Source organism: Taudactylus pleione, unplaced genomic scaffold (assembly GCF_031769625.1).
Source record: "Taudactylus pleione unplaced genomic scaffold, aTauple2 ptg000333l, whole genome shotgun sequence".
NCBI lineage: Eukaryota > Metazoa > Chordata > Amphibia > Anura > Myobatrachidae > Taudactylus > Taudactylus pleione.
In genome coordinates, this window is record NW_028284734.1 from 8,675,469 (window position 1) to 8,691,813 (window position 16,345).

The following is a 16,345-nucleotide window of genomic DNA, read 5'->3' on the forward strand; positions in this document are numbered from 1 at the left end:
TTGAGAAAGGTTCAGTTTGGAACCGAAATGTCGACCAGAATTTGTTACATCCAAGCAAGTGTAAAGCCCATGAATTAATTAAACCATCTAAAGAAATAAAACCATTTAAAGAAATATTTTGGCGAGTGCCTCCTTCCTTTGGTGGATATACAGGACTATTTTGGATCATCCTCGTGTGATCCTTGGAAGCACCCCAACGCTGTACATTGGATGGTTGTGAGTGCGGGACATTTTGGAATATATATATATATATATATATATATGAGAAAACGTGTAGAATTATATATAAATACTATTGTAAAACTATAGGACATATCTAAAAAATAATAATAATGAAGTGTGGGTCAACATATTGGTGATGAATTGGTGGGTCAACATACTGGTGATGAATTACCACGTAAGAGGTTTGTAAGATGACAATGAGATGAAGCTACAGGAAGGGACTGAAGCTATTGTACTCATTCAATCCTTCTGGTGTAAGGGTACCCAATTTGAATATCAATTCAGTTTCTCTTTTGAGGAGGGTTGTGTTCAAATCACCTCCTCTGATGCCCAATCTCACCCTTTCTAGGCAAAATGCTTTGAGTAATGCTGGGTTGCTTTGATGTGTATTAAAAAAGTGCCTCGCTACTTAGGTTAGCGTCTTCATCTTATCAGTGTCTGTTCTGGCATTCAGTATGTTACCCACATGTTCCAAAATGCGAGATTTGAAAGCTTTTGTTGTCATTCCAACATACTTAAGTTCACACACACAGTACAAACAATAGACAACTCCTACTGTATTACAATTAAAGCAGTCTCGTATCTTTAGCTTCTTTCCAAGCCTATCCTGCACTTCTGTGGTTTTACTAATGTGATTGCAGGCCTTGCATTTTCCACAGGGGTAATTCCCCTGTATATTGGGTAGACTCTTGGGAATATGTTCATAATGGCTTTTAATGAGGAGGTCTCCTAAGTTTTTAGCTCTCCTCCAGCTCATTGAGACCTAGTTGGGTCCGTAGGTCTGAATCTAAGCGTAAAACTTTCCAGTGACTTTGTATGATACTCTGTAATTGTTGCCACTCTCTACAGTAGTCTCTTAAGAATCTGATCTCTGTCATTTTGTCATCAGTTTTAGGTTTGGGAAACACCAAGGTGTCACTATCAATTCTTGATACTATGGGGCATATACAATTGGGTTCCAGGTTTAGTGAGGCAAAAACCTCATGCCCCTCGCGCCCAATTTAGGAATACTATGGGAATGCACGCTCCCACTACCCATGGTATTCAAATAAAAAAAATAGTGGTCGCAGGGTTTTCAGCTCTGAAAACCCTGCGGCACATAAATAAAAAAAAAAAATCTTCAGAGAGGGGGCTGCTGAGAGTCCCGGTGGCCCCTGGGAGGCTCCAGGGGCTGGTGGGAGGGGCAAAAGCTGCTGGGAGATGTAGTTCTCCCAGCGCCCATTCTGGGGGGGCCACACAAACACACACACACTGATACACACTTACAAACACCACACACACTGACATTACTCACTGCTGCTGCGGAAGAGTCGGCTCCCGATGCTGGATGAAGAATATAACACTTTGGAAGGTGAGTAATTAAGGAATAACAAAGCTAATTGGAAACTTCCAATTGCTTAATTAGTCTTAAGGGGGGGTGCCGCTGTGGTGCCAAAGCAAGTCCCACTGATTTTTCCTAAAAATAATGATTTTGGGAAAAATCACGCTTACTCTGGAGGTGCGTAAAAAAAACCTTCCCGGCATGAAAAAAAAAACCACGCACCTAATTGAATAGCAAAAAACAGGAAAACAGGAAAAACCTCGCAGGTGCGGATTTTTAGCTATTCTCACACCCAATTGAATATGCCCCTATGTGTCTGGACTTCTTAACTGAGCGATTACTGTATCCTCTCTTTCTTAACCTGAGAGAAAGATCTTCACATTGAATCTTAAACTCTTCCTCATTGGAGCAGTTGCACCTTAGTTGAAGAAACTCACCTTTAGGTAAGTTAGATATTGTAGGTGGAAAGTGGCAGCTCTTTTCATGTAAGAGACTATTAGTTGCTGTAGATTTCCTGAATAGATTAGTGGTAATCTCCCCATTGTTTTTTTTGCTTATCTTTAAGTCCAAAAATTAGATACTCTCTTTACTTAACTCCCATGTGAATTTCAGGTTAATTTGATTGTTGTTCAGTATCATCATGAAGTCAAGAAATTCCTGTGCACTACTGGCCCATAATATAAATACATTGTCAATGTATCTAAACCAGGAGGATGATGTTTTGCCTCATTTTCAGATCCGAGCTTGGCAGGAAAACCCGAGCCCTTGCTTGGTTCGCCTCATAGCCCCTAAGTTCGGGTGTTTCCAGATTCCAGAAATCCGAACCCGCACATCTCTAATAATAAAACAATGTTAATAACCAAGGATTCCTGACAAGGGTTAAAGAGAACACAAATATTAGGGGGCTGACCTGCTGGCCATACTACCCCCCTCCTTCCTCGTAAATTTTCTTAGTCAGTAAAACAATTAAATTAACTAACTATTCAATCCTTCCTTCCTTTACCACTATATACATAGTCCATCTCCATTTCCCTGTGCTGCTCTTAGGTCTCTGATCTAGTTCTTGATTAATGAAAACATTCTTTCTATAGGGTTGTATAGTTTATTAAACTGGCATCCTGTGATGCCACTTCAGTGCCACTCTATTTCCTAGATATGCCATGTTTGAAGTTGAACTGCCATGTGTTTGTGCCACCCACTGCTGTCGCTTAGCATATCCATGTGTCTCGGTGCAATCTTTTGGCCTAAACTTGATGAAAACAATTTTCTAGGCTCTGAGGTGGTCAAAATAGACTGGAAATGACTGAAATTGAATGTTATTGAGGTAAATAATACTGTAGGTACAAAAACACCCCCCCCCAAAAAATCTGATTTTAATTGTTTTTAGCATTTAAAAAGAAAAACCCAGTTCCAAAACCATAACACTTTAGGGTGGGTTGGCAAAACCAAAACAAGAAGATGAATCCAGATCCAAAATCAAAACCAAAATATGGGGTCAGCAAACATCTCTAATTCTGGTCCGAGTCCCTAAATAAGCACTCCTATTAATTTCCTTTAACTATCAAATATGTGGTGCTTTAGGTGTGACATTGGTTTTGCAAAGTCAGTATGAATTAATTTAAAACACATTTTAGCTTCATATAACATCCGAAATACAAACTATAAAAACAATAGAGGGTCCTGATAGAAATAATAAATTTAAAAAATAATATAAACAAAAAAAAATACTAAAGTACAAAAAAATAAAATCTGTCTAAATCTCATAACACCAGATTGTTTCTTTATATATACTAAGAGGCATTTTATACAAAATAAGTCTTTATATGCAATTAAGTAGCCTTCATAGAAATCTATGGGGGCTGCTTTTGTTGTCAGAAATGGAAGGATAGTTGTAGATCTCTCTGATATCTGCTGCGGTACTTACATCTAGGGAATATTTTTCTTTTGTTGAGATCTCTGCTGTTTTGAGGGCCTAATTAACAAAATTACATTAGTAAATATTGTTGGAGAGAGGGCTGTTCAGTCCAGACACTAGGACCTAGACCGGGGGAGGCACAACCTTTGACCTGACAAGTGTGCTATTGTGCATGTGCAGTTCTCTGCGCATCTTCTCTTTCCAGCGTCCCAGAGCGAAGAACGTGCCCCTGAGTGTCTCCAATAATGGAGACTGTTCAGCACTACAGAGATCCCTAGTACCACTGTGTCACCACCTCTTTTAATACATATATCCCACTAGCACCACTGCATTTATGCTTACACTGTGTGCATCACAACTGTTGGAATATGTATGTACAGGTAGCAGTGGTATGGAAGAGGGGATGCGTTCAGTATCCTGACAAAGGGGATACAGACGGTCAGAATGCCAACATATTGATCGCCGGTATCCCAAAGATAAGTAGCAGAGTTAGGGAGAGGGTTAGAGGTTAGTGTTAGGCACTAGGGGGAGAGTTATTCTTAGGCACTAAGGGGGGGAGGGTTAGGTTTAAGGTACAGGGAGGGTTAGGTTTAGTCAATAGGGGGGAGGTTAGGTTTAGGCACCAGGGATGAAGGGTTAGGGGTAGGGAGAGGGGGAGGGTGTCGGTATCCTAACACTATCGGTATGCTGCTGTTGGGATTTTGACCCTTGGGATTCCAAGCGTAGACATCCCATACCCATCCCTGGCAGAGTGTAAGTACACACCAGCATATGCCCTGAGACAATGAACAGCCCAGTACTTAACCAGTGGGGTGGTTTACTTGATAGCAATGTGGTAGTACAGCCGTACTCACAGATATGTACACTCAGACTTGTCATGGAGCGGAGTGGAAGCGTACAGCTCACCAGCCGGTGACTGCATGTAGGTAGCGGAGCAGTGCTGTAGCCAAACCAGTGACTTAATAGTGGCGTTTGTGGAATGCAGTAATAGCAGGTCTCTCCAGAGCTAAGTAGAAAACACCTGTCTTCCACTGTAGCACTCTAACTTAGTGACAAGATGGTGCTGCACATGTGCAGAACTACTGACGACAGCAATCTCGGTTAGCGATTAAAGCATCCCTGGAGGATCCACTAAGGAGTATGCACCGAAGCGCTCTACATACTCAACAACAACCAGCATTAACCCTATACACTCCTGGCTGCAACTGGAGATATTGCATCCTGTACCTGCTGCAAATTTGAATTAACCCTGTGTTTTGCACCTTCTTTCAACCGGTTAATAAATCAATCCCTGGTTAAGTAATCTGCTGTGTCTCCATCGCACACCGCTGACACCTATTACCATCATAGGATCTGCCAATAAATATGCCAGATTTCTACATTTGTCCTAATGCAGCGGCTGTGCTAAAATAGGCAAAAGCCACAGGAGGCATCTTGTATTAAAAGACTCCCACTGTCGGTTTCTGTGATCTGTTGGCTGCATCTGTAGATGCAGCATTGGATCCTCTGCTTGACTATCAGGCGGCCATCGGACATTTCAGTAACCCTCAGGTTACTCATAATGCCCAGCAAAACCACACTGCCAAGGCCTGGGAAACGGCTTCCATGGGTGCAGCCACTGACTTCAGCATGCCAAGAAAATGTGGCGGACAGGTCCCCGTTAAATGGAACACATGCCACACGCCAAAAGCACCATCAGCATGTCAATCATACTGCAGCTTATGGGCCATTGCGACCGATGTAGCAGAACCAGATTTCACACATGAAAAAACGTCTCCTGCGCATATAATAACAAAATCAGAGAGTTGCGAGAACATCGAAGTTACGTAAATCTCTGAATCAGGCCCATAAATAATGTGATTAGAAATAAAAAACATATAAATTGTTTTTCTTTTATTCAGCCTACTCAATTTTAATTGCTAGCTTGGTTAGAAAGAAATGTCATAATCTTATTAATCTTACACATCTTGAGAGTTTATCCAATTTTTGGCACACTTTTTAGTTGGTTTTTGTATTTGAATTGAACCATTTTTGCAGTATTCTTTTAACAAACAGAAAGTTTACATATAAAGTTTATAAACACATTAAAAAAAATTAGACGTCTATTCTGTACAATATTAGTCCCACCATAGCGACTTTCCTAGCATGACCACAGAAACTGTAACTTCTAGTAGTAAATGCATTGAAAAAATAATAAACATATTCATACCAAATTTTTTCGTTGCTTCAACTTCCACCAAATAGTCAAATTCGATCTCCAAAACTTTGAGATTTTTAAGAGACAGTAATGCCAACGCTAAAAGAATTTTTTTTTTAAAAAAAAGGACAAACAAAGATAAACAGTGAGAGCAACATACTTATTATGTCATACATTTAAAACATGCAAAATAGACAAATTTGTGCTTTGATTTCAAACCCAAATTGCACAAAAAATATACGTTTTATCCAACAAAAAGTGTATACATTTTTAAAAATGTAATATTCTAAATTGCTATTATTTATTACATATGTCATTGATACTTGAACTACTAATATATGTAATATTTAATACCTCATTTCAATAAAATGTTTCACTGAACTACAAACACCCTAATGGGACAGCTATTGTGGATTTGTTTGAATTGCTTGAAGAGCAGGGGTTCCCAACCATGGTCCTCAAGGCACACTAATACCACCTTTCAGATAGAAAAGCAAATTACTGTACCTAAAAAAGCACTTTTAAACAGTAATTTGCTGATCAACACGGGACCTTTTTCTGTTTAAATGGATCAACCAGGGTCGAAATTCCCGGGTTGACCCTTTCAGACAGAAAAAATACCTGTGTTAATCAGCAAATTACCGGGTACAAATGCTTGATCCAGAAATTTGCTTTTCTGCCTGAAAGGGGGTTCAGGCTGAGACTGGCAAAGTGACCCTGCACTGAATTCTGAAATGCTAGGTAAAAGCCAGGTATTTGGGGAAATTATGTCTAAAAGAGGTATGACATTCCAGGTATTAAGAATAGCCATACTTGAGCAGAAGTGTCTTAATTAGTACCTCAGTTATTTTGATTTAACCATCTGTGCTCAGTCATGGATATCACTAAAAAATAGTCTGTTAGGATGCCTTGAGGACCGAGTTTGGGAAACACTTGTCTAGAGGTACTGCAGGGTTGATGTGCAGTTGACCACAAGTCTGTTTGTGCTGCACATTTTGTGTTTTTGCACTATGCATTACGCAGAACCATGTACACGCAACTATGTGTGATGCAGAATTGTACACATCTCAGGCACATCTAAACTTGCAACTGAATGGGTATAACTGGGCAGTAATGGGGCATTCTTACATAGGCAGTGTACAGTCTAGTGAGAGTGCATCAACACAATTGAGGGCTAAACAGAGTTGTCTGTGTATATATACACATATATATATAAATAAATATATATATAGATAGATAGATAGATAGATAGATAGATAGATAGATAGATAGATAGATGGATAGATATATAGATAGATATATTAGAGATGACTGTGTTCGGATTAGTTCGGATTTTCCCTCCAAGTTAGAATATTTCCCACCAAAAATCGGGTCTCAGAAAAAGGTAAAAGGTCATCTTTCATGGACAAACATCATCATTCCTGGACAAAAGTCCAGTAATGATGATGTTTGTCCATGAAAGATGACGTTTTGCCTCTTTCTAAGACCCGATTTTTGGCAGGAAAAAATCCGAATTTGGCGAGAAAATCCAAACTAATACGAACCTGCTCGTCATCTCTAATATATATATATATAGATATATATATATATATTCCATAGACAAAAAACCTTACGGTTTCACATATCCCATTAAGGCTTCTTAGACATGATCTGAAATTTCACAAAACCTATTGAATTTCTGCCACTCAAACTACAAAAAGCAATGAAATTACCATCATTAAGGTTGATGCCTTAATGGATATGTTCCTTGCATAATACAGATATAGTATGCCATGACACCATGTGGTTAACTGCAGATTCAGTACTCTCACAGAGTGAGATTGCGGTCACTCACATAAGGTTGGAGCTGCTAATTCACAGAATTGTGTGCTCATTGGAATACACACATGCAGTCTATGCAACTGAGGTCTGAGCAGTTATGTGACTCTCACATCTCATTCAGTCACCACAATAATCCCACTGGGTTCCAACATCCTTCTAACTCAATACATCTATCTCATTTATTATACACACTCAGCTTCCTAATTGCTAAAACTATCATACTATGTCTATGCATGCACACTAACTTCGTCTCCATGCTGCTATAACTTCCCCAATCCCTACAGCTGTGTGTTCTCCTAACTGTGCATGCCCTCATCCACACCAATATGTCTTTCCCCATGTGCATCGCCCTGTCTTCCTGCATTCATGCCACTGTGTTTCCTTCCATCTGCACCACTGCCTTGCCCCCAGCCATGTCACTCTGTCTTCCCCTCATCTCTGCCACTCTTTCTTCCTTCATCTGCACCACTCTGTCCCCCCCAACTGTGCCACTCTGTCTTTCCCCTCCCACCCGCACCACTCTGTCTTCCCACCCAGCTGCACAAATCTGTTTTCCCCAATCCCTACTGTTGTGTGTTCTCCCATTGTGCTAGTCTGTATTCCCTCATCCACACCAATCTGTCTTTACCCATCTGCGCTGCTCTATCTTTCCGCATCCATGCCTCTCTGTATTCCCCATTCATGTTGCTCTGTTTGCCCAAACCGTGCCACTCTGTCTCTCCCCATGTGCACCACTGTTTTCAACCCATCTGCATCACTTTGGCTCACCCCCATCTGTACTGCTTAATCTTCCCCTCTCCACGCCTTTCTGTCTGCCCCATCCACACCACTCTGTCTCTGTCTTCTACCCCATCCACCATACTCTTATCTCAACTGCACAGTTATGCTCAGACCTCAGTTGCATAGACTGCATGTGTGTATTCCAATGAGCACACAATTCTGTGAATTAGCGGCTCCATCATTTGTGAGTGACAGCAATCTTGCTCTGTGAGAGTGCTTAATCTGCAGTTAACCACATGGTGTCATGGCATACCATATCTGTATTATGCAAGGAACACATCCATTAAGGCATCAGCCTTAATGATCGTGATTTCATTGCTTTTTGGAGTTTGAGTGGCTGCAATTCAATAGGTTTTGTGAATTTTCAGATCATGTCTAAGCAGCCTTAATGGCACATGTGAAACCATAAGGTTTTTTGTCTATGTATATACTGTATATAAGCTTGTTTTCAGGAGAGAATCTTTTGACTGGAGTATAGGGCTATTGCGACTGCACACTGATAATGGCTAAGACATTAAGGGCCTGATTCAGACCCACTCGTGAGCGGCTGTCCGCTCGCAAGTGGGTCGATGTTATGGACTGAGCATGCGCACGACGGAGGGAGCTCCGTCGTGCGCATGCGCCAGACGCGATGAGCGAAGGAAAGTCCTTCGCTCATTGTGTCTGATCAAAGGGGGCGTGCTGTCGATGTTGATTGACAGCACGCCCCCTTTGGTAGGCGTGCCTCCCTGACGGGGGTGTTCCCACGGGAACGCCTCCCGTCAGAAGCCGGCCCACTGACATCACTAGTGATGTCAGTGGGAGTGATTTTGGCTCTGATAGAGCCAAAATCACTCCGGAGCTTGCGGTTGAAAACCTCAACCGCAGGCTCCGGCTCGCAATTTCGATGGTCGCGATGGTCACGACCATCGCGGCCATCAAAATGCACGCTCGAATAGCCTGTGGGTGGTGACCCACAGCTATACGAGCGTCCAGGAGGACGCTCCATTTTCATGGAGGCCGGCCCTCATTCAGAGCGTGCGCTCTGAATGAGGGCCTAAATGTAGTATGGGGCTGTGCAACCTCAATGATGTGCACAACTTATAGCTATAGGTGAACATGTGCATTTAGTTCTGTGCACCCTGTGCAGGAGCAGTTACTGCAGCATACCTACCTACTCTCCCAGAAGTTGCGGAAGTCTCCTGAATTGTGAGCATTCCCCTGGACACCTGGAGGCAGCCCTCCTGCATCTTGCCCACTATGGGAAGGACAATCCCACGAATCGTGGGTAAACAGTGAAGGGGCGGAGCCAATGTGATGTGTTTCTAAGAAAATTATGTCATATTGACCACGCCCCCTATCGATTGACCAGCGATCCACGGCATTTCCCGTGAGGGGGTGGGACTTAGTGATGAGTAGTGCATGGCTCCGCCCACGCATCAAGACATTTATGTCTCTACACTGGGCTGCTCACGGAGGAAAGTTTGAATATGTAGTCAAGTATGTACTGCAGACTTGCATAGAACTCTGCATTAGCCCCTATGTGATCTCAGATTATTATTATTATTATTATTATTATTATTATTACTATTATTGTTTCCTGTAACAGATTTTTAAAGATCTAATGGTCTTAACTGCATATTGTTGGTTACAACAGCACAGAAACATACATGAACAAACTAGTGTCATAATAAAGTTTTTAATCATACATTTCTCTGTATTAGCTGGTAAAATAATCGGCCTGATTCTGAGCCGGACGTGGAAATGTGAATGGATCTCACAGATACACATGTATGTGCCAAAGTAAGAAACCGACGACTGCACATGTGCCACATCCAGCATACGCACATGTATGGAGATCGCTCCTGCATACAGATTGATCCGTCCATTGACTGATCACACTTTCCGTGAAATTGACATTTCTGGGTGGTTACTGGACGCTGACAATGCAAATCATGGTATTATGCTGTAAGGAGGCAGAGCCTAATAATGGGAACAGACCAGCCCCATCAACCGTCAGGAGCATCTCCTCCCTGAGCTTCTCCCAAACAGAAGAGGTATAAACTCTGTAAGTATGATCTAATGTTCAACCTGCAGTAGACAGACAAAAGCAAAGTGCTAATTGCTTGTAGTGGTTTCAGCATGTGCTTGCATCTTGGAGCCAGGTTGGTAAATAACCTTCCATGTGAGCCGAATAGTAAGGACTAGAACTCAGAGTATCTTACCCAGATGGATTACCTCCTTGTTACATAATGTAAAGTTGGATATACAGACTTCCTGCATTTTTCCATTCTGACATAATGAAGTAATAAGCTTCTCAACCTCAGGGCACCACCTGGAGCTCAGTGTGAAGGAGATCAGATTGGAGAACTGTTCAATAAACTCTGCTGCAAAGTAAGATGCATATATGGTAAGTACGGGCAACACTAATTTGTGACAGGTACAATGGTGTTTAGTCAATTTACAGAAAAATCTCTACAATATTTAGCACTATTACTTATTAGCTGAACTATCACCTGAGTAACCCAGGACTTTTATGTATTGTCTCTAAACATCAATGGCCTAAATGCACAATAAAAGCACACCTAAGGATATGTTTACATAGACAAAAAAAAGAAGTAAGCACTCAAATGGGACTTGTGAATTTATCTTAAAACCCAGCAGCGGCATTTCGGAGAATCCAAAACTCCTTAGCTTGAGAAAGGAGCTTGGATTCTCCAAAATGTTGCTGCTTATCCTTCATTACATTTGTCACAACAAGTCCCATTTCAGTGCCTTCTTATATATCTATATATCGCCAAAGCCCCCTGCATCTCATAACAACCTACGCCATGTCACCACAGTCCCCTGAAACTTAAACAAACCCCGTGCTTCTCACTTCTGCCCCTGCATCTTACCAGTGTCACCACAAACCCACTCCCACCACTACCACCTCCTGCTGCTCTGCAGCTGGATGGGACCTGGCCTCTGGAATGTGCTGGGAATGGCAGGAGGATTATGGATGAGAGATTTGTATTATAGCTATCATAAGCATTATCAACAGCATGTCCCCAGGCCTGGGATACCTTTGTATATCTCCCCAGCTGCCAAACATGTGATAAGCAATGTCTTCTTTGCACAATATACCCTGTAAATACCTGGGGCTTTCTGTTGAGCTTCTTTGCAGTGGTGCACCTGTCCGAGAAATGTGCTGACTTCCATTGGAGGTGCCTCCTGTTCACCGAGAGCTGTGGCTGAGCAGGAATGTCACGCTGGAGAGGAGGCACTTCACGGTGGAGAAGTGGTGGCCAGAGTCCGCCTGCAGGTTCATCGTAGGGATGGACATCGGAATTTGATGGTTACTAACCATCAATGTTTGTGTTCCAATGATTGTGTTTTTACCATTTGATGGTGGCGATGCGATATTTGCCACCATTGAATGGAAATCATTCAGTGGTGTTCCAATGGTTAGGTTTTGTTATATTTCCTAAAAACTGTGCCTCCCGTGGCTACTGGGCATCTTCATGGGTTCATTGGAGGCTGTCTCTTACTCTGTCTGCCTCAGACGTTACCATGCTCAGTTCCTGCTGACGTTACCCTGCTCAGTCTCTAGGCTGCTGCTAAGCAACAGGGCACATTGCTATCAATAGTGAAAACCCCATCAATATCTGTCCAGTGGCTCAAGAGATTAGCCCAAATGTACAGGCAGACCCCTAAACCAGGGATATACTGTATATACTGTATCATATAGATACACTGAAGTGCAAAAATTCATGGTATAGCAGTATGTAAAGATAATAATAGGTTGTGCCACCATACTGTGATGTCTTGAAACTGCCCAGAACTGCATCAGTTGCAATCTGACATCTCTTGAGTCAGTTTAAACACCGGCTCGGCTGCTCATGGCAAGACAACTTGAATTATCGAAGTTTGAACAGGGCATCATAGTGGGTGCCCGACTAATGGGACATTCCATTTCTGAAGTTGTGTGGACATTCAACATTCCCTGATCTACGGAGTCACGTGTACCAGGAATACCTCAGGGAAGGCTTTACCAACCACCACGGAGGGCGCAGTGGCCGACCACACATGCTTAATGATCGTGACCAGCGGTGTCTGACCAGAATTGTCCCTGGTAACAGACAAGTGTCACTGGCTCAAATTACATCCACATTCAATGCAGGAGGTACCAGACACGTATCCAGCAGGTCAGCATTCTTTAGCTTCCATAGGATAAGGAAGCAGAAAACCCACCAGAGTGCCCTGTTAACTCTACATGTGGTCCGATGAGTCACAGTTCCAGTTGCTTCGGACTGATGGTAAGGTTCGGGAGTGGCATAGACCCCATGAGGCTATGGACTCTAGTTGTCAACAAGGTACTGTGCAGGCTGGTGGTGGTTCCATACTGGTGTGGGATGTGTTCACGTAGCATGGGTTGGGTCTGCTGGTCCACCTGAACATGTAATTGACTGGTAAGCGTTATGACCATTTGCAGCCCTTCGTGGACTTCATGTACCACCACAACGTCAGAATATTCCAGAAGGATAATGCACTGTGTCATCAGTCCTAAGTTGTCCAAAATTGGTTCAAGGAGCATTCTGGAGAGTCCCAATGAATGGTGTAGCCACTAAGTTCGGACACTCCAGTCGAGCCCGTGCCTCTCCAGTCAAGGTTATTCACAGCCAGGGACAAGCAGTACTGGGACGGACAAACAGCATGGACACGCTCTATAAAGGTCTTTTCAATTTATCAGTAACTATGATATCCTAATCACTTAGCATCAAGTGCGGACATCATTTTCACACTGGGACACCAGTAGTGAAAAAACACATTCAGCAGCAGAGTCTTGCTGCTTAGATCATCTATCTGTGGGACTTTGTTATTTACTGTATACACAGCGATAGTGTTACAAATCAGTGCTAATTCACTAGATACATAGTGTTGTGGAACCTCTGGGCCTGATTCAGACCCGCTCGCGAGCGCTGAGCGCTCGCAATCGAGTCGATGTTGGCCCAGTGCGCATGTGCACGAGGGAGCCGGCTCCGTCGTGTGCATGCGCGAGACACGGATAGCGATGGCCAAGCCGTCGCTCCAGGTCTCGCTACAAAGGGGGTGTGCTGTCGATGGTGAGTGACAGCACGCCCCCTTCGGTGGGCGTGCCGGGGGCATGGCTGCCCAGACGGAGGCGTTCCCATGGGAACGCCTACCATCTTGGGCCGGCCCCACTGACATCACAAGTGATGTCAGTGGGTGTGCTCTCGGCTCTGATAGAGCCTAAAGCACTCCAGGGCTTGCGGAAAAGAGACCCTACCACAAGGTTCTCATCACAAGCCCGATGGTCGCGATGGTCTTGACCATCGCGACCAGCTTTTTGGCCGCTCGCTATAGCTGTGGGTGGTCACCCACAGCTATGCGAACGGCCAGGAGGCCGCTCAAAAAAACAGAGGGACGTCCCTGATTCAGAGCGAGCGCTCTGTCAGAGCATCCGGCTCTGAATCAGGACCTCTGTCTGTTATTGATACATGAGTAACATTATTACCTACCTAAGGTCTTTTTAGCTAGCGACTCACACCTGATACAAGCCATCTTGTGATTTTATTCATATCCATTTAATTTGCTTCTGATATATGTTTATATTTTTGTTTTTGTATGTTTATATGTTCAGTATTAAACTGATGTGTCTTATCTATTAAATATCATATATATATTTAAAATTTTTCAAGCCTCCTGTTTAATAACAGACAGCAATCTGCTTATATAGATCATAGTTAAATTTTGTCAATTACAGTGCTTAGCGCAGTACAACTTTGTTCCATTTGATATATTCATAGAGACTGTGGTCTCCAGGGTTCTAACCAAACCCTTATTACTTGCACCAAGCCCTGATTCTCTATCATAGCTCAATCAAGTGCCGGGTTGTTTGCCGTGGTTTCACTGCTGAGTCTAAATCTTGAAATATATTCAAAAATGCAATTTCACAGATTGCAGTTATTCAGTTAGCTGTTAATCTGGGTACACTACACACTAGATGATATCTCAACCGATCCGGCAGATCGGACGCCATATCATCCACTTCGGGCAGCGTGTACCGGCTATGTCGCGAACAATGTGCACTCCCGCGCATCGTCATTGACATTGTGACACCGTCACGCCATCAATCCCAACAATGGCAAGTGTATATGCACTTGCTGAAGCTGGCACCACGCCCTGGTCCCACTGCTGTCTATGTTGTACACACTAGATATTGTCTGTAAAGGACATCGTCTAGTGTGTATCCGGCATAAGATTTCCACTCTTGGGGCCAAGGTTTTTTACCCTTATTTCAGGGATACAAATGTTTTTAATTGCATGTCCTTATAGTGGACATCACGGCTTATTTAGGGTAAAGAAGCTGTGAGATCTACTATAAGGACATGCAGTTGAGTGTGCACTTGCATTTTCCTTTTTTCTGCATTATAACTACAGGTCTCAGTATGATAGCACCTTTTATTTATGTTTAAGATTAGGATATGCAGTCCAGCCACACGTTTTTTTCTCTGTGTATGTGTGTATTTAAGGTACATTTGAAGGTGAGACCCCCCTTCTCTTGGGCTAGCACTCCTCCCACCTGCCCCAGGTAATTTAATTGGTATGGGTCCTTTACATTGCAGTAAACACATTTAAATGGCCTACAGTATATTAAAGGTAAGTCCTAGATATATTTATTTAATGTGTCAGTATTAGGTATGTAAGTTACCCACCTTATGAGGTTAGCCGTGACGTGGTAGGTGGGCAAACATCTTTGGCCAAATATGTACTTACTTAACCTTACTTAAAAACCATGTTAACTGTTGGAGTTTATTACAAATATTTCGATCATCAGAATACTTAATGCTTATAGTGTGCATCTGCATTTTCATTTCTCTCTGCATTAGAAATGAAAGTCTCAGTATGGTAGCACCTCCAATTTATGTGCAGCCCAGACCCCCTTTTTATCTTTATTCATTAGATTGCAGATAGTAAACTGCAGAGAACTTGAGTTTGAGTTTGAAAATAATAATCTTGAAGAAAGTTCTCATGAATTTGGATAGAAATGGTTCCACAAACCCAAAACAACCATGCAAATAGGAGATTCCTTTTACATAGAGAGCGTCCAAAGGGATGAAATGGACTGCACTATAGAATGGGTCAGCCAAAAAGTCCATGGATTATTGCATACAGAGTTTATGCAGAACAGTTAGTGGAAGCATAGGACCAAGAGCGTAACTATAGAGGGTGCAGGGGATGTGCTTGCTATGGGACCCAGCGGATTAGGGTGCCCGCCAGCCCAGCAAGCATCCCCCTGCACCCTCTGTAGCACGGCTGGCCAAGTTGCTGATGCAACTGGGAATGCTGGTCTCTGAAGTGATCAGAGACTAAAGACATCTGATCGCTTTAAAGGCCAGCGTTCCCAGTGATGCAGTGCGGGAATGACATCATGACGTCATCCTGGTCACCCACAATAAGAGGAGCCTGAGTCTGCTGCTGGATCTAGTCAGATCCAGTCAGCGGCAGCATCTACGCGGGGAGCTGACGTGACGGCGTGGACTGGAGTGTGAAGAGATGTAAGTACTGCATAGGGGAGGGAGGCCACAACATAAGGGGCAGTACTGGGGCATTACTGAGGGCATAGCCTAAGGGGCACTACTAGGGGCATTACTAGGGCACTGCATTAGGGGCATTATTGGGGTCACAACATAAGGGGCACTACTGGGGTACTGCATAATGGGCACTACTGGGAGCACTGCATAAGGGGCTTTAATATAGAGGGCACTGCATAAGGGGCTCTAATACAGGGAGCATTGCATAATTGGCACAACTACAGGGGGCATTGCATAATATGCACAACTAAAGGGGGTACTGCACAATGGGCACAACTACAGGGGGCATTGTATAATGGGCACTGCATAAGGGGCACAACTACAGGGGCACTGTATAGGTAAACATATGGTGGCCCCGAGGAAATTTTGCTTTGGGGCACCCATACCTCAGGTTATTCCCCTGACCAAAAGGGCTTTGTTGAGACACCTTAGCATGAACAAATGGAGCAAGCAGAAATTAGTTGTAATTTTTTGATGAAGTGAGGGATCATCTGTGACTCTGTCAAAGTCTT

General features: G+C 43.1%; 1 protein-coding gene across 1 annotated transcript in view; it reads right to left on the reverse strand.

Annotated features, from left to right (window-relative positions):
- LOC148509028 (baculoviral IAP repeat-containing protein 1-like) overlaps window positions 1-16,345 on the reverse strand; it is a 196,413-nt gene that overhangs the window by 27,584 nt on the left and 152,484 nt on the right. Inside the window, exons 13-14 of the mRNA XM_088443700.1 lie at window positions 10,461-10,622; window positions 5,668-5,754 (exon numbers count right to left, since the gene is read on the reverse strand). Coding sequence (XP_088299826.1) covers window positions 5,668-5,754; window positions 10,461-10,622 — 249 coding nt within the window. The remainder of the gene's footprint in view (window positions 1-5,667; window positions 5,755-10,460; window positions 10,623-16,345) is intronic.